This window comes from Heterodontus francisci, chromosome 2 (assembly GCF_036365525.1).
Source record: "Heterodontus francisci isolate sHetFra1 chromosome 2, sHetFra1.hap1, whole genome shotgun sequence".
NCBI classification, from domain to species: Eukaryota; Metazoa; Chordata; class Chondrichthyes; order Heterodontiformes; family Heterodontidae; genus Heterodontus; species Heterodontus francisci.
The window spans coordinates 164,092,620-164,120,535 of record NC_090372.1 but is presented as its reverse complement, the minus strand read 5'-3'; the positions used below and the strand labels follow the sequence as shown (position 1 = coordinate 164,120,535).

Sequence of the window (27,916 nt, the reverse complement as noted above, 5' to 3'; positions counted from 1 at the left end):
AAAGACTGCAGACAGGTTGAGAAGGACGAAAAGGGAAAGTTTACCTTGTCCCAGTTATATAGGATGTCATTTGTGACTGATAACAGCTGTTTTGGTACTGTGGCAGTTGCGAAAACGTGATTTGGAGGGATTCAAACATGGAGTTCCAGGAAAGATGTGAACGGATTTGGGAGGCGTGGGTTTCCTCCGGGTGCTCCGGTTTCCTCCCACAGCCAAAAGACTTGCAGGTTGATAGGTAAATTGGCTATTATAAATTGCCCCTAGTATAGGTAGGTGGTAGGGGAATATAGGGACAGGTGAGGATGTGGTAGGAATATGGGATTAGTGTAGGATTAGTATAAATGGGTGGTTAATGGTCGGCACAGACTCGGTGGGCCGAAGGGCCTGTTTCAGTGCTGTATCTCTAAATCATAAATCAAATCAAACACGTTCAAGAACTTTGGAGAGGAAAGGGAGGTTGGAGACGGGGCGGTAGTTTGCAAGGATGGTGGATCAATGGTTAGTTTTTTGAGGAGAGAGTTGTCGACAGCAGGCATAAAGAAGAGAGGGACAGCACCTGAAGAAGAGAACCATTTACAATATCGGCTAACATGGGGACCAAGAGGGGAAGTTGGGTGATCAGCAGTTTTGTGGCAATAAGGTTGAAGGAGCTGGAGGTGGGTCTCATGGACGAGATGTGTTTAGAGAGGGCATGAGGGGAGATAGGAGAGAAACTAGAGAGGGTTAGGGTAGGGTGGAGCATTGGAGGAAGTTTGGCCAGGTGGACTAGTGGAAGAGAGGGATGGGCAGAGTCAGCTGATCGATCTTAGTGATAAAGAAGTCCATGAACTCCTTTCATTATTGTTGGAAGTGAAGGTGGAGGAGACAAGAGAGAAGGATTTCAAAAGATGGTTTGTTGTAGAGAAAAATAGCCGGGAGTTATCTTTGCATTCCAGGATGATCCAGGAATAGTGAGCAGTTTTAATTGACGTCAGCAGGGCCTGATATTGTTTCATGTGGTCCAGTTAAATCTGATGCTGGATGGCTAAACCAGTTGTTCACCATATCCTTTCACATCTGTATCCCTTGGACTAAAGGAGTGGAGAGGAGGGCCATACTACTGTTGAGTTTCTGGCGATTCTTGAGAGTGTTCTATCTTAAGTTCCATTATTTTCTCTGTTACTTTTTTTTTACTTATATTAAATCCGTTAACTTCTTCCTCCTGTTTCATAATTATTTTCTCTTCTACCACTGGTATTTTATCCTCTTCCTTTACTGTGAAGATGGGTCCAAAGTATTCATCCAAAAAGTCAGCCATTATGGCTGTTTAGAGTATCACATGCATATATCTTTAATGAATTGTGAGAAAGATTCGGTAGACACCAATATGCTTAACTGTGATTTTTATTTCTTGCTAATCCACACATTTAACACAGGTTACGTCTCAGCAACAGCATACACAGAAATCTGAAAGATATGACCTGTTTGATCCCTGGGTTATGACCTTAATGCTGCTGTCCTCGGCTCGATGTCCTTCTCCAGTGTCTCTGTACTAGATGCGTCCTCATGTGTGTTTCCATACACCTTTCATTCACACAAACCCTGAATCAGCTAAACTGTCAGGATTAGCACTTTCCCAGTTGCATCCTCCATTATCAAGCTGTGTGTATATTTTCTGTTTTCTGACTTGATCAAGTTAACCATTGTTTCCTACTTGGTGGGCTGGATTTTTATAGCCCATTGGAAGTGGAAGTATGTGCATGTCCGATTTGAAGCTATTTTTAAAGGAATGCCAGGAGGGAGGGAATGGGAAGCCCACACGCCTCCAATTAATCACATGTTGAGCTCATTGTGGAGCTCATTAAATGGCTTGTCAGGAGCAGTTCATGAGTTTCAATGGCAGGGCTCAGGGAAAATGCCATATCTAGAACACAGCAGGATGTAAAAGGCATGAGAACTGCGAGAGGCCCTGAGGGCTGTGGGAAGGGCAGATTAACATGATGCAGAGGCCCTAAATAAAACTGAGCTGCTCCAAAATGTCACAGAGTGGCCGTTGCTGCAGCTGTAAGACTTGTTTTTCTCAGTGTAGGAATGTGGAGAGGGATGTGAGCTCACTGGCATCACTGGGGAAGCTGGGGTTAGCAGGGGAAGGCCTGGTGAATGCACAAACCTCAGCTGAGGGAGTTCAGATGGGAACAGGCTACCTTGATATTGGACAGAGCAGCCAGGATGAGCTTCAGCAGATGCAACTCCTGAACAGAAGGAGGCCAAAGGTGCAAAGTGGGGGGCTGCAAGGGGAAGAAGGCACTACCCAAGACATCAGGTCTACTACCCCAAGAGTCAGCCACCTGCAAATGACAGAGCGCCAGTCCTGTAGGAGGCTGCACATATCTAGACAGATGGTATCGCACACTTGTTCTCTGATCCACAATGACCTGAGGCCTTACGGCCCCCATGGCAGTCCCTTTCCTGCAGCTGTCAATGTCACTGTCGTCCTACATTTTTATGCAATCGGGTCGTTCCAGGGATTAGCTGCAGACCTATGTGGCATTTCACAATTAGCAGCTCATCACATCATCAAGCAAGCCATGGCTGCCATATCCAGGAGGGCGCGGGACTACATCCACTTTGACACAGATGGACCAGCACAGAGACAGAGGTCTTTGGGCTTTGCTGCTACCGATGGATTCCCTCATGTTCAGTGTGTCATCGATTGTACCCACATTGTCACAAGAGTTGTTTTTTATTAAAATACTAAGAGGTCTGTGTGCCTTTAAGACTTAGAAAAAAATGACTTTCTGTGAACACTGAATGCTGACTTTGTGTTTGAAGTGTGCAGGCTGTAAATCTTGTATCCAAGCAACAGGAGGATTTATGACTATCTTGTGACTTGGTTGTTGAAAGCTTTTAGTTTCAGTTTTGCAGAGTAAAAAACAGACCAGGGAGCTGGGAGCAGCTAGCAGTGAGCTGACTGGGGCTGTGATTTGCTGATACACCAGAGAACAGCCCTACTCTCTCTGAAAAAGAAGCTTTTCATCTCTTAGAAAGAAATACAACATTTAAGTTGTGGTTTTGACCTGCCTGAAGAGAAAGAAAAGACCCGGGAAAAGAGGAGTTGCTACACTCTGTGGTGGAACACTGCTTTGGAGAAAAGAAGCCTTGTGTTTTGGGTGTGGCAGATTACTTTTGCCTCCAGTCACAAGAATCCCTGCCTCAAGAGTGAGTCCTGTTGCCTTTTGTGTTTTTGGGAGATCCTGAATTCTCAAGAAAGTTTCTACTGTTGGACTGCTATTTTAAAATTTAAGCAGATTTGTTTCTACAATTTTTGCTGAAAAGTCTTTGTGACGTCTGCTGCAAATGAATTGCCTTGAATGCCTACCCATCACAGACTGTTCATTAATCTCACCTGGAGAGACTTCGAGTGGTATCTGACTATTCGACCATGGGACACCTCACTGATCCAGAAATATCCTACAGGACTGTGACAACTAATTATTTTATTATTCCTTAGAAGCCATTGCAACTTAAAATAGCCTTTTAAAACCAGTTAACCATTGGTTTTTGAATGTATGTGCGTGCATGAGGATTAGGAAGAAAAAGGAGCTATAAAATTTTGTCTTACATATAGATTTATCACATTATCGTTTAAAACATGGTTTATTAATAAATAGTTGATTTTATTGTTGTTTAAAGAAACCTAATTTGCTGTGCTTTATTCTGGGGATATATAAAATGTTTAAACTTGGCTATTATTGCGGTAGGTGGCAAACTTTACTAATATGCTGTGACCTGTGGAATAGTGGGTCTGAATTGACAGTGCATTGCTCCCCCCTTGGTCATAACAATGTGGCAATTAAGGCACTGACAGACCAGCTGGTCATATTCCTGAACAAAAATGGTTAGCAGTCATTGAATGCCCATCAGGTCTGTGAAAACAGGAAGCGAATCTTGCAGGTCTGCAGCCAGTTCCCAGGCAGCTGTCATGATTCCTTTATTCTGCAAAGAGTCTTAGGTGCTACACCTCTTCAGACCCACATTCAGACTCTGGGCTGCTGGGAGATAAGGGTTATCCCCTAAGTGGGTGGCTGTTGACGCCTGTTCGAGACCCAGACACTGATCGAGAGAGCTACAGTTAGAACAATCTCCTAACATGGATCTGTATTGAACAGATCACTGGCCTCTTAAAGATGCACTTTCATTGCCTTGATCCGTCAGTTGGTGCCCTCCAGTTCGAGCCAGCCACAGTGTCCGGTATCCTGATTGTCTGCTGCATCCTGCACAACATGACAGTACAAAGAGGCCTGGAGATGGATGAAGAGGATGACCTGGAACACCACTGCACTTCAGAGGAGGAAGAAGAGGAGAAGGGATTGCTCCAGAGGTGGTTGGTGACAAGGCAGTGGCAGATACCCGGCGACATTGATTCAGCAGCGCTTCACCTGATCACCCCCGAGTCCTTGCAGCTGATGACCCTAAAATTCACCTTTCTGTAGAGAGAGCTATCATACTACTGTAACCCATAACTGCAAGGTCCCATTAGCAGCCATGAGCACGCAGAATGAAGGTTCCTCACCAACTTTCTCTAACATCACAAGGAATGGGCACATAACTTTTCCAGGTCCCCACGCACTCCATCTCACCCACCACACAATGCAATCTCCCTTTTCTGAGATGAAACATCAATAACACACATATTAGAATGATAACCTAAATTATATTATGATGATAACAAAAGAACAGACAAATGTGTGGAACAGAACCCAGGTGACTCATGGGCCGGAATTCTGTGCCGCCCCCAGGAGTGGGCTGAGAGTTGGAGGGGGAGGCATAAAATCGAGTAGGAGGCAGGGGGGGCACCATACCCATCACCTACCCGTCTGTACTGCTGTGTTGCTAGCAGCGGGGGAGGTGGCAAACAGCCCGCCTGCAACAGGCCAATTGAGGCCCTTAAGTGCCAATTAAGGACTTGCTCTCATCACCGCTGATGTTTGACCAGCAGCGAATGGGCACTTCAGCACATGAGGAGGCTGCCCAGTGACCTGACGACCTCCTTGAAGGTTGGGAAGGCCCTCCTGATCGGGCACCCTGTGCTCCACAGAGGACCAACTCCCCCGCCAGCAGCATAGGCCACCCCCACTAAAACTATCCCCCTACCCTGCCCTCCAACACTAACTCCCTTTGCTGGAGTCCAGCAAATTGTCCCCGGCAAGACCCGAACCCCACTTACCTTTTTGAATGGCGATGTCCATCATCCTCTTCTTGCTGGGTGCAGTCCTATGCAGTAGCTGCTGCTTCTGGTGGCACTGCTTGGACTGAAGAGCTGCTGGGTCTCTGCTTGACAAGCAGCACTTGGAGGTGGGACTTCCTGCCTCAGAGGGCCAAAGGTCCCGACCAAGGTCAATTAAGGGTCTGGCCACAAAAGAATTGCAGTGTAGCTTCCAGGCCCAGTGGAGGCAGGTCATTCTCGACTTCTCAACCAATCGCTGGGACCATCGCCATAACAAAAAAATTCCGGCCATTGAGCGAATCCAGTGGCATGGCGGATATCTTTCCCGAACTATTCAATGGGGTGCTCCCCTTGTGGCAGAGGATGAGCTGGAGGCAGCCTGTTCCCTACTCTCTGCCTCTGGCTTCAATCCTCATCTTGGAGATGCCTGTGCGGACTTTTCCACAGGCTGCCATGCCTGTGTCATTGCAGGGGCCTTCTCTGTCACAGGGCCTTGGAACACAGGTGATTCCTGAGTCGGAGGGGATGACGCGCCGAAGGGTGACGCCGGTGTCTCCTGAGGGCTGGCCCCTTCATCTGCCGCTTCAACTGTCTCAGCCCTTTCGTGGCACCCTTGGATGCTGGATGAAGCCACCGACTGGGATATTTCTGGCATCCACTCTCAGCACCTCTGCATCATCAGCGACACTGAGTGGTCAATGCTAAAGAATATCTCACTTTTTCTGTGCATACCAGCGCACTGCTTCGACATGCACTCAGTGTGCTGCTGCATATGGCTCTCCAAGAAGTTACCCAATCTCTCAATGGAGGAGCTCAAGCGATCGAATCCCTGGGTCATGATAGAGCACACGTGCTACATGGACTCCTCCATTGCCTGCCCATGGTTCCCCAAGACTTCAGGGAACTCCAACAAATGGGAACTTATCTGCCTCTAGATCTCGAGGAAGACCCTCCTTGTCTCTGACACCCGAGTCCCAGTATCTTCACCCAGTGAAGTATCACTGTGGCTGTCCTCCGCGAGGGACTGCCCACAGCTGACTCTGCATCACCCTCCTCTTCCTGCTAACATGTGATATATGGTTCACCCAGTGCTCCCCTATCTGTGCTACACTGCAACCCCACTGAGGTGTGTACATCTGCGCTGGTGAAAGGTGCCAAGGTATGATGTGATGATGCAGGTTCCATGGAGTCTCCCCCAGCCGAGGATTGCAGCGCCAATTGGATGGGTATACTTAGCTCGCTCTCTGCAACTGACCCTGTACGATACACAAAAAAAAGGAAATGACAATTCATCCTACTCAACAGATGCCCCAGCACAACATCCCCTTAGATAACAGCGGTCTAAGCTCCAAAGCACGCATTGGGCAGGAGTCTCCTCCATGCCCTTCATCTCAAGAAAGGGCTATTCAATGACCCTGTTGCTCACGGTCTCCCATTTTGCCATCCCCCACTGAATGCCTCGAGGGCTCCCTGACAAACTCCTGCATCTCCTCCTTCAGCAGGGCCAAGTTGTACAGTTGGGCCACTCCACCATCTGTTCTGGCCATCTTTCGAATGTTTTCGGCTCTCTTCTGCACGATGAGAGGAAAATGATTCATGAGTAGGCTGCCCTCCCTCTTCTCTTCCAGCATGACACACACATGGTCTGATGCCCTTCCCCTCAGTGATGTCCCCACCTGACTGTTATCCCATATGTGAGGGTGGCTGCCATCTCAGTGTTGTGACTGTGCAATTGATCTGACAATGTTAGGGAGAACTATGGTAATTCTGTGAGGTCAGTTCATGTGCATTCTGGTGTTTGGAGAGTTTGTGACCAATCAACCAGGTGCCGCTGACCACTAACCTTACCAGACCTTCAAAAGGTCATTGACCCTCTTCCTCCACTTGACCTACGTCCTTCCTTGGCTACTGACTTCTGTGGCCACTTCCATCCAAGTCCTCTTGGTCTCTCTGGGTGGATTTCTCCTTCCTGAAGTCAGGAAAATCAGATCTCTCCTCTCTGACACTGAATCAATGAGTGCCTCCAGGCAATGAGGGATGGGCAATTAATACTGGCCTAGCCAGCAATGCCTACATCCCATGAATGAATTAAAAAGAGGACGGAAGTGTAAAATTACAGAGATATTGATAGATTATGTGAATGGGAAAAAACAGGACTAATGGATTTTAATGTAAGTAAATGTGAATTCATCCACTTTGACCTAAAAAGGATAAAACAGGGCATTTTCTCAGTGGTGAAAAGTTAGAAATAGTGGAGGTTCAAATAAACTTGAGGTCAAGGTACATACATAGATCGTTAGAATGTCATGAACTGGGACAGAAAATAATTAAAATGGCTAAAAGAAACAACTATTTACAACACAGAAGGAGACCATTTGGCCGATCGTGTCCATGCCCATTAATGCCGGCTAATGAAATGCTGGCCTTTATATCTAGAGGAATAGAATACGAGGGGATAGAAGTCATGCTTCAGCTTTTCAAAGCCCTGGTTAGACCAAACATGGAGCACTGTGTGCAGTTCCGGGAACCACACATCAGGAATGATGTATTGGCCTTGGAGGGAGTGCAGCCTAGATTAATCAGAATGATACCTGGACTCCAAGAGTTAAATTATGAGAAGTTAAGCAAACTAGGTTGTATTTCCTGGAATTTAGGAAGGTTAAGTGGTTATTTGATCACATTTTTCAAGATGTTGAGGAGAACAGCTAGGGTAGATAGAGAGAAACTATTCTTGCTGTCTGGGGAGTTTAGGACTAGGTGGCATAGTCAAAAACATTAGAGCCAGACCTTTCAGAGTGACATTAGGAAACAGTATACACTCAATAAATGGTAAAAGTTTTGAATTGGTGTCTACAAGTGACAAATCACATGAGATCAATTGTTAATTTTAAAACTGAGATTGATCGATTTATGCTTCATGTATTAAGAGGCATGGGGCAAAGACGGGTATATGAAGTTAGGTCATACTTCAGCCATTATCTAATTGAATGGCAGAGCAGGCTTGAGAGGCTAAATGTCCTACTCCCGTTCCTATGTTCCTATAGGTACTTGATATCACACAAGCAGGACTTTTGCAAGTCACATCTTGCTGCCAGTTGTCAAGAATAAAAGAACTTGATTCAACCACTAAGTATGATTTGCAATGTAAGCTTTTTATTATGTTCAACCAAGTCTTGATATGCACAATGTCCAATGTCTCTAAGCAGAAGTGATACAGAGTAATAAACACAATAACCATGTTGTTCCCTTTGGCATAGATGTAACCTACATCAAAACTTTTGTTTCTGTCTCTCTCTACAAATTGTGAATGAAAGCTCAAGATCTTTCTAGACCACTAGTCATGCATACTATGTTAGATGATTTGTTATTCCATGAAAATTGTTATTATAAACAAGAGGTCCAGAAATGAGGTACTTCCTACAAAACATCCAGATGGCCAATCTGTTTACCATTAGCACGTAAGTAATCAACTTGAGCCCATTGTCAATTATCGAATTTCAAGACTGTCTTGACTATCTTGTTCATAATTTGGAGACAAAAATATTCAACAGGCATGAATCCTGCACAGTCAGCTCCATTGCAAATTGATACCTCAAAACCTAAAGCATCCTGGGAATGAACATTTTAATCGTTGCATTATTTCTAACAACAATACCAATCCACAAGTTAACTATAATTAAACATAAAGCAAAAACCTTAATCAGATGAGATTAAACCAAATCCTAATCCTATACATATATGTATATACAATTGGTCATCTTACAGTGGTCAGTAGGTGTGCACACAAACTCTTTTACCAAGTTGACATCCCGTACATTTCATGTCAGAATTGTGTACGGGCAACTTGGCCCCCATTTTGGAAGCTTAGGTGTCGACATAGCACTAAAAAAATGAATGCTTTATGACCCAATTTAAACCCCTGTGGCTTAATGACATTTTATTCCATTCACACTTTTTCACACTGGTTCACTGCAGCAACAGGTTGATCTCATTAACTTTGTTGAGGAAAATGAATCGTTAAGAATCCACAAATACTCTCAATCATCAACATAGTGACTGAAGGTATTATTAACAGTGCTATCAAGTGCCACTGGCCCACCAATAACCTGTTCACCAAAGCTTAGTTCGGGTTCTGCCAGGACCACTCGACTCCAGACCTCATTATAACCTTGGTCCAAATATGGGCAAACGAACTGAATTCCAGAGGTGAGGTGAGTGCAACTGCCCTTGACATGAAGTCAGCATTTGACCATGTGTGGCATCAAGGAGCACCAGTAATATTGAAGTGAATGGGAATCGGAGGAAAATTCTCCACTGGTTTGATTTATACCTAGCACAAAGGAAGATGGTTGTAGTTGTTGGGGACCAATGATCTCAGCCCAGGACATTGCTGCAGGAGTTCCTCAGTACAATGTCCTAGGCCCAACCATCTTCAACTGCTTCATCAATGACCTTTGATCCATCATAAGGTCAATAGTGGAGACGTTTGCTGATGATTGCACAGTGTTCATTTCCATTTACAACTCTTCAGATAATGAAGTAGTCTGCGAACCCATGCAGCAAACCTGGACAACATTCATACTTGGGCTAATAAGTGACAAGCAACATTTGTCCCAGGTAATGACCATCTCCAACAGGAGCAATTCTAGCCAACTTCCATTGACATTCAACAGCATTAACATTACTGAATCTCCCACCATCAGCATTCCAGGGAGGGTGGGGGGATGGTGACCAGAAACTTAACTGGACCAGCCATCCAAATATTGTGGCTTCAAGTGCAAATAAGAGGCTGGGTATTCTTCTACAGGTAACTCACCTCCTTAATCTCAAAATCCTTTGCACCATCTACAAGGCACAATGAGGAGTTTGATGGAATAGTCTCCACTTGCATGATGAGTGAAGCTCCAACAACACTCGAGAAGCTTAACATCATCCAGGACAAAGCAGCCTGCTTGATTGGTACCACATCCACCACCTTAAACATTCACTCCCTCCACCACCAGCGCACAGTGGCAGCAGCATGTACCATCTACAATGTACACTGCAACTGTCCAAGGCTACTTCGACAGTACATTCCAAATCTCTACCACCTAGAAAAACACAGAAAGCATGCACGTGAAAACACCATAACCTGCAAGTTCCCCTCCAAGTCAAACACCATTCTAACTTTGAAATTTCACTGTTGGCTTTCATCATTGCTGGGTCAAAATCTTGGAACTCATTCCCGAACAGCACTGTGGGTGACTGCAGCAGTTCAAGAAGGTAATTAGGGGTGGGCAATAAATATACCCTTGCCAGCAGTTCCCAAATTCCATGAATTAATAAAAATCTATTTTGAACAGACTGCATTCATATAATCTGCACGGTGTATGATTGAATTCTTTGTTCTGTTAAATTTTCTTTCTGACTCTAGAATGAGCTTTGGAACCAAGCAGTATAACAGTCATTTTGGGTCTTCTCTACATTGAGTATCTCTTTATCTAAATATACTTTAAAATAATCCTATTTATTAGTTGCAGATTAAAAAATGTTTGTTCCATTTTCTGTGTAATTAAAGGAACTTCTGAATTGCAATAATGATGCTAATTTCATATTGTTTATTCTTTTTTAGACAAACCCTTTAAAAGATCGTGTCTTTAAACACTGCTCTGTTGTCGGAAATGCAGGAGTTCTAACTAACAGCAGCTGTGGAGCAGAAATAAATCAGGCTGACTTTGTGTTCAGGTGAGAGTCAAAACAGCTGCAGGATCAGGTCTGTGTTTGTTGCTGTTAATGAATGTGAGGGTTAATACCGGAATGCAGGTAAAATCTTTCTTTTAATTTTCACAACGTAAGGTGATATCATTGCAACAATCCTTTAAACTGTTGACCAGACGTATGTATATAGTTCTGTATTTCTTCAGTGAACTGCTGGTTTACTCAGTGTCAAAATATAAATAGAGTATTGATGAAAAAGAGTGGTTCTCATTTATATCAGAGTCGTCACTCTGACCACGAGCCTGATTTTGGTCACAACATCAATGATAATAGGTAATGTAAGAGCAGGGGCGCAACCAGGAAACAATGACAGTAGTGTAATTAGGTTTGATGTCTAACTGGAAAAGGTTGATAACAGTGAAATATAAAGATACGTGAAAATACCAACTGAAATGAGATAAAAAGAGAACCAGCTGATATATTGGAAAGAAAATTATGCTGGTAAGGCAGTTCCTGCAATACATGATTCAAGTCCTGACTAGACATATTCAGGCAAGAGGTAAAAGTGAGAGTTCCCTGAATGAATACAGAAATTAAAATGAGACACTAAAAAGAGACGTGACAAATTTAGGGCCATTAATGCGAAATAAAAGCAATCCAAACATGGAAACAATAGAGGAGAAATAAGCAAAATGATTGGAAAGGCTAAGAAAAAGTCTGAAGAAAGACTAACAGGTAATATAAGGGGAAAATAGTAAAGGATTTTACAAACAAAAATAAATAAAAGGATAGTTAAAGAAAAGGCAGTGCCAATTATAAATGAACAAGGAACTCTTCTTTCAGAGAATGAAGGGATGACAGAAATACTCAGTAAAGTGATGTAAGATGTCATCGCCACTACTATCAAGCGGCACATGTTTAGCAAAAACCTGCTCAGTCACGCTCAGTTTGGGTTCTGTCAGGGCCACCCAGCTCCTGACCTCATTACATGTTTGATTCATTCATGGACAAAGGAGCTGAACTCAAGAGGTGAGGTGACATCAAGGCAACATTTGACCGAGTATGGCATCAAGGAGTCCTCGCAAAACTGGAGTTAATGGGAATCGGGTGAAAAACTCTCCGCTGGTTGGAGTCATACCTAGCGCAAAAATGATTGTGGTTGTTGAAGGTCAATCATCTCACTCCTGGACATCGCTGCAGGAGTTCCTCAGGGCAGTGTCCTAGGCCCAACCATCTTCAGTTGCTTCATCAATGACCTTCCTTCAATCATAGGTCAGAAGTGGGGAAGTTTGCGGATGATTGCACAATGTTCAGCACCATTCCTGACTTCTCAGATACTGAAGCACTCTGTGTAGAAATGCAGCAAGACCCTAGAGAATATCCAGGCTTGTGCCAATAAGTGGCAAGTAACATTCGCACCACACAAGTGCCAGGCAATGACCATCTCCAACAAGAGAGAATCTAACCATCTCCCTTTGACATTCAATGGCATTATGATCGCTGAATTCCCCACTATCAACATCCTGGGGATACCATTGACCAGTAACTGAACAGGACATAAGAACATAAGAGTAGCCATATAAATACCATGGATACATGAGCAGGTCAGAGGTTAGGAATCCTGCGGCAAGTAACTCACTTTCTGACTCCCCAAAGCTTGTCCACCATCTAAAAGGCACAAATCAGAAGTGCGATAGAATACTCTCCACTTGCCTGGATGGCTGCAGCTCCAACAGCACTCAAGAAGCTCAACACCATCCAGGACAAAGCAGCCCACTTGATTGGCACTCCATCCACAAACACTCACTCCCTCCACCACCAACGCATGGTGGCAGCAGTGTGTACCATCTACAAGGTGCACTGTAGCAATGCACCAAGGCTCCTTAGACAGCACCTTACAAACCGCGACCTCTACCACCTAGAAGCTCAAGGGCAGCAAATGCATGGGAACAGCACCATCTGTAAGTTGCCCTCCAAGCCACCATCCTGACTTGGAACTCTATTGCCCTTCCTTCACTGTCACTGTGTCAAAATCCTGCAACTCCCTTCCTAACAGCACTGTGCATGTACCTACCCTACATGGACTGCAGCGATTCAAGAAGGCAGCCCACCACGACCTTCTCAAGGGCAATTAGGGATGGGCAATAAATGCTGAGCTAGCCAGCAATACCCACATCCCATGAATCAAAATAAAAAGTACGCATTCTAGCGTGCTAAGGGAAGTCAGAGAGGAAGTCGGCTCTGCATATCATCAGTGAAACATCCTTAGATGGAAGTTGATCCTAAGGATTAAAGGGTTGTTAAAACAAGAAAAACAACTTGTATTTCTATATCGTGCATTTAACATAATAAAACACCCTAAGGCACATCACAAGACCATTATGAAGCAAAATTAGACACCAAACCACTTTAGATGAAATGAGGGCTGATGACCAAAAGCTTAGCCAAGGAAGAAGATTTTAGGAGCATCTCAAAGAAGGAAAGAGAGGCAGGAAGGTTTAGGAAAAGAATTCCAGAATTTGTGGCCGATGCAGCTTAATTAACAGCCACCTATGGTGAAGCAATTATAATCGGGATTCTCAATAGGCCAGAATTTGATGAACGCAAATATCTCGGAGGGTTGTGGGGCTGGAAGGGATTGTAGTGATAGGGAGGAGCAAGGCCATGGAGGGATATGAAAACAAGGATGGGAATTTTAAAATTAGGGTGTTGCTTGACTGGGAACGAATGTAGATCAACAAGCACAGGTGATGGGTGAACAGGACTTAGTGCGACTTAGTGCGAATAAGGATATGGGCAGCAGAGTTTGGAAGATCTCAAGTTCACGGATGGTAGCATGCAGGAGACCAGCCAGGAATGCATTGGAATAGCCAAGTCTACAGTTAACAAAGGCATGGATGAGGCAAATGAGCTGAAGCAGTGGTGAAGTCAGGCATTTTTACGGAGATGGAATTAAGTGGTCTTCGTGCTGGTGTGGATATGTGGTTGGAAACTCATCTCAGGATCAAATATGACGCCGAGGTTGTAAATTGTCTGGTTCAGCCTCTGACAGATGCCAGGGAGAGGGATGAAGTCGGTAACAAGGAAATGGAGTTTGGAGCAGGGACCAAAAACAATGGCTTCAGTCTTCCCAATATTTAATTGGAGGAAATTTCTGCTCATCCAATACTTGATGTCGGATAAGCTGTTTTATAATTTTGCAACAGCGGAGGAGTCGAGAGAGGGGGTTGTGAGGTCAAGCTTGGTGTTGTCAGTGCACATGTGAAAACTAACGCTGTGTTTTCGGAGGGGCAGCATGCAGATAAGAAGTAGGAGGGGGCTAAGGATAGATTATTGAGGGACAACAGAAGTAACAGTGTGGGAGTGTGAAGAGAAGCCATTGCAGGTGATATGCTTGCTATGATTAGATAGATAAGTATGGACCCAGGCAAGGGCAGTCTCATACAGCCAGGAGACTTTGGAGAGGATGGTGTGGTCAATAATGTCAAAGGCTGCAGACAGGTCGAGACGGACGAGGAGGGGTAATTTACCTTCATCACAGTCACATAGGATGCCTTTTTTGACATTGATTAGAGCCTTTTTGGTACTGTGGCAGGGCGGAAACCTGATTGAAGGATTCAAAGGTGGTGTTCTGGGGAAAGTGGACATGAATTTGGGAAATGACCATTTGTTCAAGGACTAATGTTAATGCTAATGAAACCCCACCTTTCAAAAGGGAGAAATGAATAAACCAGGTAACTATAGAGCAGCCAGGTACTCCATAGGAGGCTGGTTGATAAAATTAAGTCACATGGTCATGCCTCTAATAACACACACAGGTATTATTGCTGATGCTCTGTAATCACTAATGTAAATGGGATATATTTCAGATCATCAACAGCCTTAGAACATTGAAGGAACACTGCAAGCAGATTTGCAACATAACTGCAATATAAAAAGTTAAAATTTGCACGACTGGAAGGCATGTAACAAAACATAGCCAGTGTACAATGCAAAGCACCAAGATCATCTGATCCGCACTGGTCACGTATAAGGTCCACGGGTGGTAAAAGTCCTTGCAAAATTTACCTGACAACCTGAAGCGTGTGTGAAACAGTGAGTTAGAGGTGTTGGTGAATCAATAGAACAATTTGCCAAATCGATATTAAGGGAGCATGGCTTTGGGAAAATAGTAATCTCAAAGGGAATATAATCTTTAAAGAGAATGTACATGTCTTCATGATAGAACAATACATAAAAAAGGACAACCAGGGCTGAGGGCTGCTCTGAAACTATTGGCCCCCTGAAAATGACACTACAGGCTGGAAATGACCAATCAAAGACTTGAATTTCCCTGTAACTGCTGGCAATCTAAGTTGAAACTGATTGGGTTGATGTGAATAATGATTTCATTATCCAATTATGTTAATTTATTGTAGAATCATTTTAATACTAATTTACATGAATTATCTTTAATGGTTTGATGAACAAGGAGTGTTTGTGAATTTGTTCTGATCGTTTACTACCTTGTATGGTGTGTACTGTCAAGGTGATGATCTATTTATGTGCTGCATTATTAGTTTAAAAAGGTGATCTAATTAGTTTTGTATTTATTTGCAGGTGTAATCTTGCCCCTATCATTGATTATAAAGATGATGTGGGAACTAAAACAGATCTCGTGACATCCAATCCAAGTATCATTATAACGAGGTAATTATCTATTTGCATTTATTGACAAATTAAAAATCAAAAAGAGCAAAAATGGGAAGAAGGTCTGTGTGAGAAGAAGTGAGCATAAGCTATACCACTGAAATAATTCCTCTTTCTGTAATTTTCTCTGATTATGTCTTTATTCTTTAACCTAAAGGTATTTGGGAGGATTTTCTTTTACGGAGTTGAGTAACAATGGTCTTCTACTTGCCCTCTGACCCTGATCTATTTACTTGATTTGTAGCTTGTCTGGCCTGTAAAACAGACTCATGACAGAATTCCTACCTCCAAGAGGAACTCTGCCAGTGTTAAAGAGGAGGCAGTGCTACTGGGCTACTGCTACTATATCGCCATTCCTTCACTGTCACTGGGTCAAAATCCTGGAACTGCCTTCCTAACAGCACTGTGGGTGTACCTACCCCAAATGGACTGCAGCGGTTCAAGAAGGCAGCTCACCACCACCTTCTCAAGGGCCTGGCCAGTGACGCCCAAATCCCATGAATGAACAAAAAAAAAGTATTTGAAGAGGTGGAAAGGGACACTAAAAGGGCAGTGAAATGAGGGTTAGAAAGGTTAGTGTAAGGGGACCACACTGGAGCGAGAGGAGGTCTCTACTTGGCCCTCTCCTTTTATAAAATGTAAGGCCTTCCTGCTGCTCTGCTAGGCCTACCATTACCTTTCAGCAGGTACTCTCAGGGAGTGGTAGTAAGAGGCAAGAATGGGACTGAAATAGGCCAGGTACCAATGACTAGTCCAATGAGTATTCAAATCAGCAGAGCCAAGAATTCTCATGTGTCTCCCTCTCCTAATCTTTGCTTAACAACATATTTGCAGTACAGCTTAGTGTGTAGTATTTCTCCCCTCATATCCTAAATGTTGAATCAAAAATTCTGCACTTACAAAATTCTATAATTTATCAAAATCAATCCATGCAGTACAAGCAAAACAGAAATACAAAAGATACATATTACACCCCTCCCTATATAAGGTCCCTTGCATGTGAGTCTGGTGACTGAGTTGCAAGGACTGTGTGTACTGCACCAAGAATGTCACATAGCTGCCGGTCCTTCTGGACTGCAGGATTCCACAGGCTGTATGGAAACCATTCCTGACAGACGTGCCACTCCTGAATTTGGTGCCTCAGATATCTTACCCAATCACAGAGTCCATTGGTATGGCCTGAACCTTCTATGCTGGGCCTTCGGCTGAGCCACTGCACACTGGCAATTTTGTCCCAAGACGGTGGCTGAACCCTGCTCATCACCTTTGGCAAGGACTGTCCTTATCTTTTAACCTATCATCTTTATGAAGCAATTGTATCTGACAAACATTTTGCTCTGTGCCCAGCCAGGGCATGTATCATGTGACCTTCCATATCATTCCCTTTCCCCGGTATGACAGAAAGGGCTATTGAACCATATCCTTACCATTTCAAATACCCCTGAGTGGTTGAGAACACAATCCCTGGATAAATGACCTTTTGAAATTCAAGATTATACAGTGCACTTCCTCTGTCTGTTCTCAAACCATCAGATCGAGTCAACTAACTAACTTCTCCAGTCCCCTCTGCTTGTACTGCCCGAGCTCCCCGAGGCAATGAATGGGATGAAAATCGGGTGGGTTTTATGATGAGTGGCATCGTCAGATTAACACTGATGTGTTATAGAGGACACGTACTCACCAAATTGGACTTAACAAATCAGTACTATGTGGCCCTCAAAATAGTGGATGCAGTGGTGGTCATCTGGAACAGTTCCTACAGATTGGAGGGTAGCTCATGTAATCCCACAATTTAAAAAGGGAGGTTGAGAGAAAGCAGGGAATTATAGACCAGTCAGCCTGACATCGGGAGTGGGGAAAATTCCAGAGTGCCTTATCAAAGATTTTATAGCAGAGCACTTAGAGAACAGTGGTAGAATCGGGCAGAGTCAGCATGGATTTACGAAAGGGAAATCATGCTTGGCAAATCTACTAGATTTCTTCTAGGATGTAACTAGTAGAGCTGATGAGGGGGAGCCAATGGATGTGGTTTATTTGGTCTTTCAGAAGGCTTTCGACAAAGTCTCACATAAGAGATTGGCATGTAAAATTAAAACGCATGGGATTGGGGGTAGTGTATTGCGAAGGATAGAAAATTGGTTTGCAGACAGGAAACAAAGAGTAGGGACAAATGGGTCTTTTTCCGAATGGCAGGCAGTGATAGTGGGATATTGCAGAGATCGGTGCTAGGACCCCAGCTATTCACAATATGTATCAATGATTTAGACGAGAGAACTAAATGTAATATCTCCAAATTTTCAGATGACACAAAACTGGGTGGGAGGGTGATTTCAGGCTAATTTCTGGGATGGTGGGACTGACGTATGAGGAGAGATTGAGTTGGTTAGGATTATATTCACTGGAGTTCAGAAGAGTGAGGGGGGATCTCATAGAAACCTATAAAATTCTAACAGGACTTGACAGGGTAGATGCAGGAAGGATGTTCCCAATGGTGGGGGAGTCCAGAACCAGGGGTCATAGTCTAAGGATACGTGGTAAACCTTTCAGGTATGAGATGAGGAGAAATTTCTTCACCCAGAGAGTGGTGAGCCTGTGGAATTTGTTACCACAGAAAGCAGTTGAGGCCAAAACATTGTATGTTTTTAAGAAGGAGTTAGATTTAGCTCTTGGGTCTAAAGGGATCAAAGGGTATGGGGAGAATACGGGAACAGTTTACTTAGTTGGATGATCAGCCATGTTCATAATGAACGGCGGAGCAGGCTCGAAGGGCTGAATGGCCTACTCCTGCTCCTATTTTCTATCTTTCTATGTTTCTGTGACCGATGCATTTCTTGACCATTTTAGAGGAGTATTTTTATAGTATTGTGTGTGAATCTTCACAAGCAAATTAAAATATATCATCATATGTTTACCATTTTTATCACTGTGAATAAAAATTACCAAATGCATTGAAGTCCTGAAATTTCACAAGGCCTCGATCCTGACAGTGCACTCCATAACCATCAAGCCCGGGGACCAATCCTGGTTCAATGAAGAGTGCAGGAGGGCATGCCTGGAGTAGCACCAGGCATACCTCAAAATGAGATGTCAACCTGGTTAAGCTACAACCCAGGACTACTTGTGTGCCAAACAGCATAAGCAGCATGCAATAGACAGAGCTAAGCGATCCCATAAACAACGTATCAGATCTAAGCTCTGCAGGCTTGCCACATCCAGTCATGCAAGGTGGTGGACAATTAAACAACTGATAGGAGGAGGAGGCTCCACAAATATCCCCATCCTCAACGATGGGGGAGCCCAGCACATCAGTACAAAAGATAAGGCTGAAGGATTTGCAACAATTTTCAGCCAGAAGTCCCGAGTTGATGATCCATCATGCCCTCCTCCTGAAGCCCCCCGCATCACAGATGCCAGTCTTCAGACAATTTAGTTCATTCTGTGTGACATCAAGAAATGACTGAAGGCACTGGATACTGCAAAAGCTATGAGCCCTGATAATATTCCGGCAATAGTACTGAAGACTTGTGCTCCAGAACTTGCTGTTAGCCAAGCTATTTCCAGTACAGATACAATATTGGCATCTACCCGGCAATGTGGAAAATAGCCCAGCTATGTCCTGTGCATAAAAAGCAGGACAAGTCCAATCCAGCCAATTAACACCCCATCGGTCTATTCTCAATCATCAGTAAAGTAAAGGAAGGTGTCGTTAACAGTGCTATCAAGCAGCACTTGCTTAGCATTAACCTGCTCTGTGATGCTCAGTTTGGGTTCTGCCAGGTCCACTCAGCTCCTGACCTCATTACAGCCTTGGTTCAAACATGGACAAAAGAGCTGAACTCAAGAGGTGAGGTGAGAGTGACTGCCCTTGACATCAAGGCAGCATTTGAGTATGGCATCAAGGAGCCCTAGCAAAACTGGAGTCACATCAGGTGGAAAACTCTCCGCTGGTTGGAATCATACCTAGCAAAAAGAAAGAAAATTGTGGTTCTTGGAGGTCAATCATCTCAGCTCCAGAACATCACTGCAGGAGTTTCTCAGGGTAGTGTCCTAGGCCCAACCATCTTCAGCTGCTTCACCAATGACCTTCCTTGAATCATCAGGTCAGAAGTGGGGATGTTCGCTGATGATTGCCCAATATTCAGCACCATTCGCCACTCCTCAGATACTGAAGCAGTCTGTGCAGAAATGTAGCAAGACCTGGAGAATATGCTGGCTTGGGCTGATAAGTGGCAAGTAACATTCGCGCCACACAAGTGCCTTGCAATGACCATATCTAACAAGAGAATCTAACCATCTCCCCTTGATATTCAATGGCATTATGATTGCTGGACCCCCACTATCAAAATCCTGGAGGTTACCATTGATCAGAAACTGAACTGGAGTAGCCATATAAATACCGTGGCTACAAGAGCAGGACAGAGGCTAAGAATCCTATGAGGAGTAACTCACCTCCTGCCTCCCCAAAGTCTGTCCGCCATCTACAAGACACAAGTCAGGAGTGTGATGGAATACTCTAGACTTGCCTCCAACAACACTCAAGAAGCTCGGCACCATCCAGGACAAAGCAGCCCACTTGATTGGCACCCCATCTACAAACATTCACTCCCTCTCCCACTGACGCACAATGGCAGCAGTGGGTACCATCTATAAAATGCACTGTGGCAATGCACCAAGGCTCCTTAGACAGCACCCTCCAAACCTGCAACCTCTACCACCTAGAAGGACAAGGGCAGCAAATGCATGGGAACACCACCACCTGCACGTTCCCCTTCAAGCCACACACCATCCTGACTTGGAACTATGTAGCTGTTCCTTCACTGACGCTGGGTCAAAATCCTGGAACTCCCTTCCTAACCCACATGTACCTACCCCACATGGACTGCAGTGTTTCAAGAAGGTGGCTCACCACCACCTTCTCGAGGGCAATTCACGATGGGCAATAAATGCTGGTCCAGCCAGTGATACCCACATCCCATGAACGAATAAAAAAAAAAGCTCCAGCTGTGACCTTGCTGATGTTTGTTGTGTCAATGAGAGCTCACCTTATTTGTTTAGGACAGGGGCAGGTGGGCACCAAGGCCACTTCAGGTGTACCTTTGCAGCTGCCTGACCCAAGGGCTTGGGAAATTCAGCCCATGTGGGGCTGGATTTTAAGAACTGAAAGAATGGCGGCCTGCACATGCGGCCGCACGCTGCTGAGCCGTCGTGATCGACCACGCAGCAGCTCATTTAAATACCTGGGTCGGCCTGCTACCCCCGCCCCCAGTCACATGGATGGGGTGGGCGTCAGTTGCCTGTGTGCAGATGCTGTCACCATTTATAAAGGGTAGCCAGCTCTGCCAGTTAATTTAAATTTTTAAAAAGATACACCCCCTCCCCCACTGTTGCACTTAAAATTCTATTGCCCCTTTCCCACACCCCAACAACAATAACATTGAATATTTGACCTTTACCCCCCCAAAACAATGACCTTTGAAACATAACCTTCTCTCCCCACCCGCCAACCCCGCCACCTCCCCAGACTATATAAAGTTGACAGGTCACCCCTTCCCACTGTCCCCTATACTGATAATAACTTGATCCCATTTCCCCCATCCCCCCGCCCTTTCCCCCCACCCCCCCCCCCCCCTCCCCTCACCAAACTAAGTCGCTTATATTCCCCTTTCCCTCCTAGTGTGGTGCCTGCTTTCCCCAGGCGGGGAAGTGAAGGCGCGAGAGTGCCATCCACCACTCTGAAGATCTCAGTGGGCCCGTAAGATCCTGGGTACATTTTTCGTTAAACTTTCATGCAATGTGGGCATTGTTGGCAAGGCCAGAATTTTCTGCCCATCCATAATTGCCCTTGACAATTGAGTGGCTTGCTAGGGCATTTCAAAGGGCAGTTATATTGCTGTGGGTCTGGAGTCACATGCACATACGAACATACAAATTAGGAGCAGGAGTAGGCCTCTCGACCCCTCGAGCCTGCTCCGCCATTCAATAAGTTCATGGCTGATCTGATTGTAACCTCAACTCCACATTCCTGCCGACCCCCAATAACCTTTCACCCCCTTGTTATCAAGAATATTCAAATACTCTGCTTCCACCACCTTTGAAGAAGAGAATTCCAAAGATTCATGACCCTCTGAGAAAAAAATTCTCCTCACCTCTGCCTTAAATCAGTGACCCCTTAATTTTAAATAGTGACCCCTAGTTTTAGATTCTCCCACAAGAGGAAAAAATCCTTTCGACATCCATCCTGTCAAGACCCCTCAGAATCTTATATGTCTCAATCAAGTCGCCAGACCAGGCAAGGACGGCAGATTTCCTTCTCTAAAGGACAATAGTGAACTAGATGGGTTTTTACAACAATCGACAATGGTCTCATGGTTACCATTGGACTAGCTTTGAATTCAGATTTCACCATCTGCCTTGATGGCATTCTAAACCATGTCCCCAGAGCATTTGCTTAGGCCTCTGGATTACTAGTCCAGTGACAATACTGTCACTGTGTATTGTGTAATGTCCCCCTGTGTATTGTAATTTATGAATTTTATTCATTAACATATTTAAAAGCAGGTCCTGTCGCCCAGTGGTGGCGGGGTGGGGGTGGGGCCACCATAGAGCCTCCGCCGAGAGGATCAAGCCCAGCCCTCCTCGTGTTGGGCTCCATGGCAGGCCTCTGCCAGAACAATCTTCCGGTCCCCCGCCAGAGAGCCCAATGTCGGGGACCCTGCAAAGTCCCGGCCATGGGGTGAATGTCAGGTGCAATCCTACCACCATCCACCTCCCCTCATCCAACTGGGCACTTTTACAACTTTACAGCGAACAACAAAGTTGATCTGGAATTTTTTTGCCTACCTTGAATTCTATTGTTTGGCCCTGGGTAAATCAGCCGCCATTGAAATAATGCATCTGATTCCACAGCCAAAACTGGGAAAATCTGGTATGACCAGTCCCACTTGACCATGCCCCGATCTCATTCTGCTCGACCATGACCACAACCCATTCCTGCCCCACCTCGACCATGACTATACCCCATGCCTCCCTGCCTCATCCCTGGTTATGACCATACCCTACCCCACCCTACCCCACCCCAACCTGCTTTGTGCACACCCTGCACATCCTGAAGTGATTTATGACTTTAACCCTTTACAGGGACTAAATGAAATCAGGAGTACATCCGTATGAATCTCCTTTAATTAAGTTCAAACCAGACAAATTCTTATTCACACTTATTTGGGTCCAAATAATTGAAATAGCTTTCCCTCAAAGAAAGAAAAATAACAGAGAATATTACCATCTTTCGGAGAGCCTATTTTTGATTAATTCTGGTTAAGTCATAAATATCCCAGATATTATAAGGGTATGGGAAACTCTTTTCAATATGAATCTCTCCACTTAAAGAGACACAGAGAGGGGGTTCTTGCAGTTGTATACAGAATACTACATGAGACGATTTATTAACTCCTATATATTTTAAAATGAATTTCACATGCAATACACTTCTAAGTGGATAAGTATATCACAATATGAAATATTACTAAGGGATGTAACACACAATCTTATTTCTAACATAGAATCCAAAAATTTAACCTTGCTAATGTTACAGCAACCATCTTAGAAGATCCATCAAAATTTAAAGTAAACTTTTACCTGAAATTCCCTGAGTAAGGCATAGAGTGAGAAATATTGTTTGAGGAATTCAACACTTCTAATTTTTTGCTTCAGAACCTCACATGTTTATACTGTTTCTGAGGTGTCATATGACCTCTTAGCATATAGGTGTTACCTATCGGTGTGTGTTTTTCTTGCTTTCAAGATCCATATTTGGTAATATCATTAACTAACTCTCCACTTAACGTTTATCTGGAAATCCCCTGTTCTTGAAGTTGAGAGCATTTATCTGGTCAAAATGTTTATAATTGTGTTTACTTGACTTCTTGTTCCTGTAGTCCATTCCATTTATTGTTTTATTATCTATAATTGCCTTTTTATGGTACCTTAAATCAACCTTTTGAGCTGACCTGTCTGCATCACCAACCCCATAAACTGATTAAGTTTATTGCTACCTCTTATTGATGTCACACAGGATATTTCAATGTGTGTGTTTATCTTCCAAGTCCCTGACAACAGTACAGAAATGGATTTCTCAACTTGTTTCTTGTTCATAACGTGGACCTTGAAATACCTTGACATTTTTAACTCGACCACCTTAAGTGAGTCTTGAAAACTGACCATTTATTCAATCTTTAATTCTAAAAGGTATAATATATTACCTATATCTAAACGCTACCTAATTAAGCCTATTATTCCATCAGAACCCAGTGCCTACCCATGCCACAACCCCAACCCACCATGGCTTGTCCACAATTTCACCCCACCCGGGCCCAACCCTGGCCATGGCCAAGGTTCCACCCCACCCCGGCCATGACCCCTCCTCATCCCACCCCAGTTATGAACCCAGCTCCAGCCACAACCCAACAACAACCCCACCCCAACCCAACCCCACCAAGGCCTCAACCACAACAACAACTCTGGCCATGACCGTGGCTTGTCATTTGCCTTGTATCAGGTGGATGGGAGGTGCATTCCTTGCAAAGCTGCTTGGAAATTCCCAAAAATAACAAGAGACCCAATATGACCAGTCACTGCTATTTCAATAAGGTTTCCACTGGTCTCCTGATAAAGTTACACCAGGAACCCGAAAAGATCCCCAAATGTCAGAGACTAAAGATAAATAATATTGTTTATTTTACAGGTACAAAAATCTGAATTTCAGGAGAAGACCTTTTGTGGACTATATATCTGCCTATAAAGATGCATTTATTCTGCTGTCTGCATTTACTTTTTCATTCGCCACTTCACCTTCATTTAAAGTCTCCTATACTCTGCAAGATTTTGGAACAAAACAACAGGCAATATTTTTAAATCCATCATATATGAAAACTGTCAGTCAGTTCTGGAAAGCCAAAGGTGTAAAAGAGCGTCGTCTTTCTACTGGTTTCATAATATTAAGTGCAGCATTGGAAATGTGTGAGGAAGTTTCAGTGTATGGATTCTGGCCCTTCTCTAAAGGTGTGCATGGAAACCAATTGTCCAATCATTACTATGACAATTTAAGGCCAAGTAAAGTTCACTCAATGCCTAATGAATTTTACAAAATTCTGCAGCTTCACATGAAAGGCATTGTGAAACTGCAAGCTGATGAGTGTGAATAAATGAGGTGAATTTCACCATCCATTTGGAGATAGGCTAGGTAGTGGAAGGCATCAGGAGGGCAGCCCGACATCATCCTGCTGCCATGGGATAAATCCAGAGATGAGAACGGCAGCAGCCTGGCCACTCAAGCCTTGGAACAGCATCCTGCCTCTTGGGAAGACTGCCAGGTACATTCCCAGTGGCTTCCTGGGAGAATCCTTCCTTTCTGAAGGCTCCATGTCCCATGGCGGGGTTCCCCAATGGTGATGGATGGCCCCTGCAACTTCGACGCTATCACTGAGGGGTTCACCCTCAATGTGGAGCTGCCCTCTACTGCCTACAGCTTCAGCAGCGGCCACCTTTATTAGTAACGCTGCTCGGACACAGAGCTGCCAGATCTTGATTTGGCTGACAGCTCAGAGAGGCAAGCCACTGTCCTTAATTGGATGACGTTCCTCATGGCAGCCTACCCCGAAGTCCCACTGCCCTCCCATGCAGGCTTGGGACCCACCTTTGGTCCTGGCAGTGGATCCTGTGACGTGCCGATAAGATTTTGGCCAATATACTCTTGACAAACTGCAGCAGCCAAACTTTACTAGTTTCTGGCTGGCATTTTACCAGCACACCATCGGTCCTACCGTCAGGATCGAAAGCGCATCCCAAGCCTGTGCGGCCATGCCGCTGCTATTCCCGCCTGGGACATATCCCACTGTGACAGTAAGATGTCAGGCTTCCCTCCTGATGCCTTCCAATGCTACCCCTCCCACCTCCCAGCCCATCTCCAGAGGCTGGTAAAATCCAGCCACGTGAATCAGCTTTAAAACATGGTGCAAGGTTTCTTTTCATTTATTGAACCATGCTTTTGAAGTTTTTTTTCATTGTGGTGATAGTCATGGAGAATCTTTCTGGATGATTTCACTGAGGAGAGGCTTGAGATGCTCTGAGTATTTTCACTGATGCAGAGAAGGGTGTGAGAAAGGCTGCAAATTAGGCCATGCTCAGTTATGTTGGGTCTCAACCTTACATCTGGGATTTAGCTTTTTTGGAGACCTAAGCAAGGCCAAAGGTTTTAGTCGGGTCGGGCTGGGGGAATGGACACCCTATGCTGAATGACTGGGCATTGGGTAACCAGAGATACACTTAGTGTGGCAGACCTTGTCAATAATCTTGAATGTGGGGTCTAGCTGGGGTTTAAGGCTCAGATCATATTCTGGATTCCTGAAGAGAAACCCAAATTCTTTCATTAAATGCAGCTGCTTATAAATGGGGCCACGGCCTGGAGAAGTCTGCGTTTCACATTTACGTAGAATATGTGAGGTTAAAGCCCATTTGACAACTGAGGGGGCTGCTCCTCAAGTTCTGGTTGCACTTCAGTCCCATGCTCCCAATCTTTGCCCATTCAGTGTGGAGAGAAGCAGGCAATTTGAGGAACCTCCTCATGGGAATGCTCCTGGGCCTGACCAATGTGGTCATCAACAGGTCCAGGTAGCGGGCAGTTGAGGGGGGTCACTTGGCCAGGTTGTTGTCTGTCTTTAGCAACTACATCCATGACCTGGTGTCCGTGGAGAGGGAGCACCCGGTGTCCGCTGGTACTTGTGAATTTCCATGACCAGTGGGCACCAAAGAGACTGGCGTGTATCGTCACCACTGGGAAAGACATTTTGTTTGATTTATTTACATTTCCTTTGAAGTTTTTCTTGTTACTGTTAATTACTGGTGCCACTTCAACAGGGATACCTACTCCCCTGAAGTTAGTTTCAGAAGAGGTATAAGTGGGTCCACTGAGAGCCTTCTGTTTCTGAGGTGGGCACTCTGACACCTCCCCCGGCAAGATACCTTTTGGCTAAAATTTTCACCTCCCTTACCCCAACCCCCCCCACCCCCACCCACCCTCCTCCCCGGCACCGGATTGAGAGGCAGGCGGCTGCTGATCTCTGCTTCTTCCAGGTCCCGTTTACCGGGTGGTGGTGGCACCCCTCCACCGCCTTTGTTCGGCGGAGAGTTTCATCTGTTGACTTTTTTTTACTAAAATAAAACCACCCAGTTTGTATATTTTATTAGCAGCTGCATTTAATAAAAGAATTTGGGTTTCTCTTCAGGAATCCAGAATATGATCTGAGCCTTAAACCCCAGCTAGACCCCACATTCAAGATTATTGAGGCGAGTGCCCTCTGTACCCCAGTGGCATGGCTGCCTTCCAGTGAGGTGAAAATTAAATGGGATTGCTTGAACCCTGTGTATTTTGGCATACTCTGTGATGTAAATGGGCAGCTTATGTCAGGATACATCCTCCACCGGTGAAAATTCCTCTGATTGGTGAGTTCAATGACCAAGGGTAGCCAATTTAAAATTATCATTGAGAGTGAGAAGAAAGTACAAATTTCCTGAAATAGAGTTATGGGGACCTTGAATGATTTGTTGCAGGAAGAGGTTGAGGCAGAAACCATTGCTTCTTTGAAGTGAAAATTGGATAAATTTTTGATGTAGAGGATGATAGGCACAGAGGAACAGGAATAGGCCAGTCAGCTGTTCGGGCATGTTCCACCATTCAATGAGTTAATGACCGATTTAACTTCATTCACCCTCTTGGCTCCAGAGCCCTTAAAACCCTTGCCCAGCAAAACTTTATCAATCTTAGATTTAAAATTATTAAGTGAGCTAGCATCTACTGCTTTTGTCCCACATTTCTGCCAACCTTTGTATGCAGGAGTGTTTCCGAACTTTTCTCCTGAATGGCCTTTCTCTGAATTTAAGGTTATGACTTCTCTTGTCTGAGACTTTCCCACCAGCAGAAAAAGGAATGGGCAACAAATGCTGGCCTTGATAGCGACGTCCACATCCCATGAAAGAATTTTAAAAATCCTATCAATTCCTTTTAAAATCTCCAAAACATCATCTCGGGAATACAAGCCTCGTTAATGGAATCTCTCCTCATATATTTAACCCTTGCTGTTTTGGTGATATTTTGATACAGTGCTATGGAGAAAAACCAGGCATTGAGATTAGTTTTGGAGTGGTTTAGCAAAAGGCTGGCACAGGTGCAATGTGCCGAATGGCCTCCTTCTTCTATAATGTAAACATCTATATTTCCATTTTCTATGGTTTAATGGCATGAGCAGGACCAATTGGATAGAGGGACGTTGG

General features: G+C 44.5%; 1 protein-coding gene across 1 annotated transcript in view; it reads left to right on the top strand.

The window, feature by feature from the left end:
- The window catches only part of LOC137380883 (alpha-2,8-sialyltransferase 8F-like), a 35,317-nt gene extending 10,525 nt beyond the window's left edge, over nt 1-24,792 (top strand). Inside the window, exons 4-6 of the mRNA XM_068053291.1 lie at nt 10,818-10,930; nt 15,503-15,592; nt 24,333-24,792. Coding sequence (XP_067909392.1) covers nt 10,818-10,930; nt 15,503-15,592; nt 24,333-24,792 — 663 coding nt within the window. The remainder of the gene's footprint in view (nt 1-10,817; nt 10,931-15,502; nt 15,593-24,332) is intronic.
- Nucleotides 24,793-27,916: the final 3,124 nt, after the last annotated feature.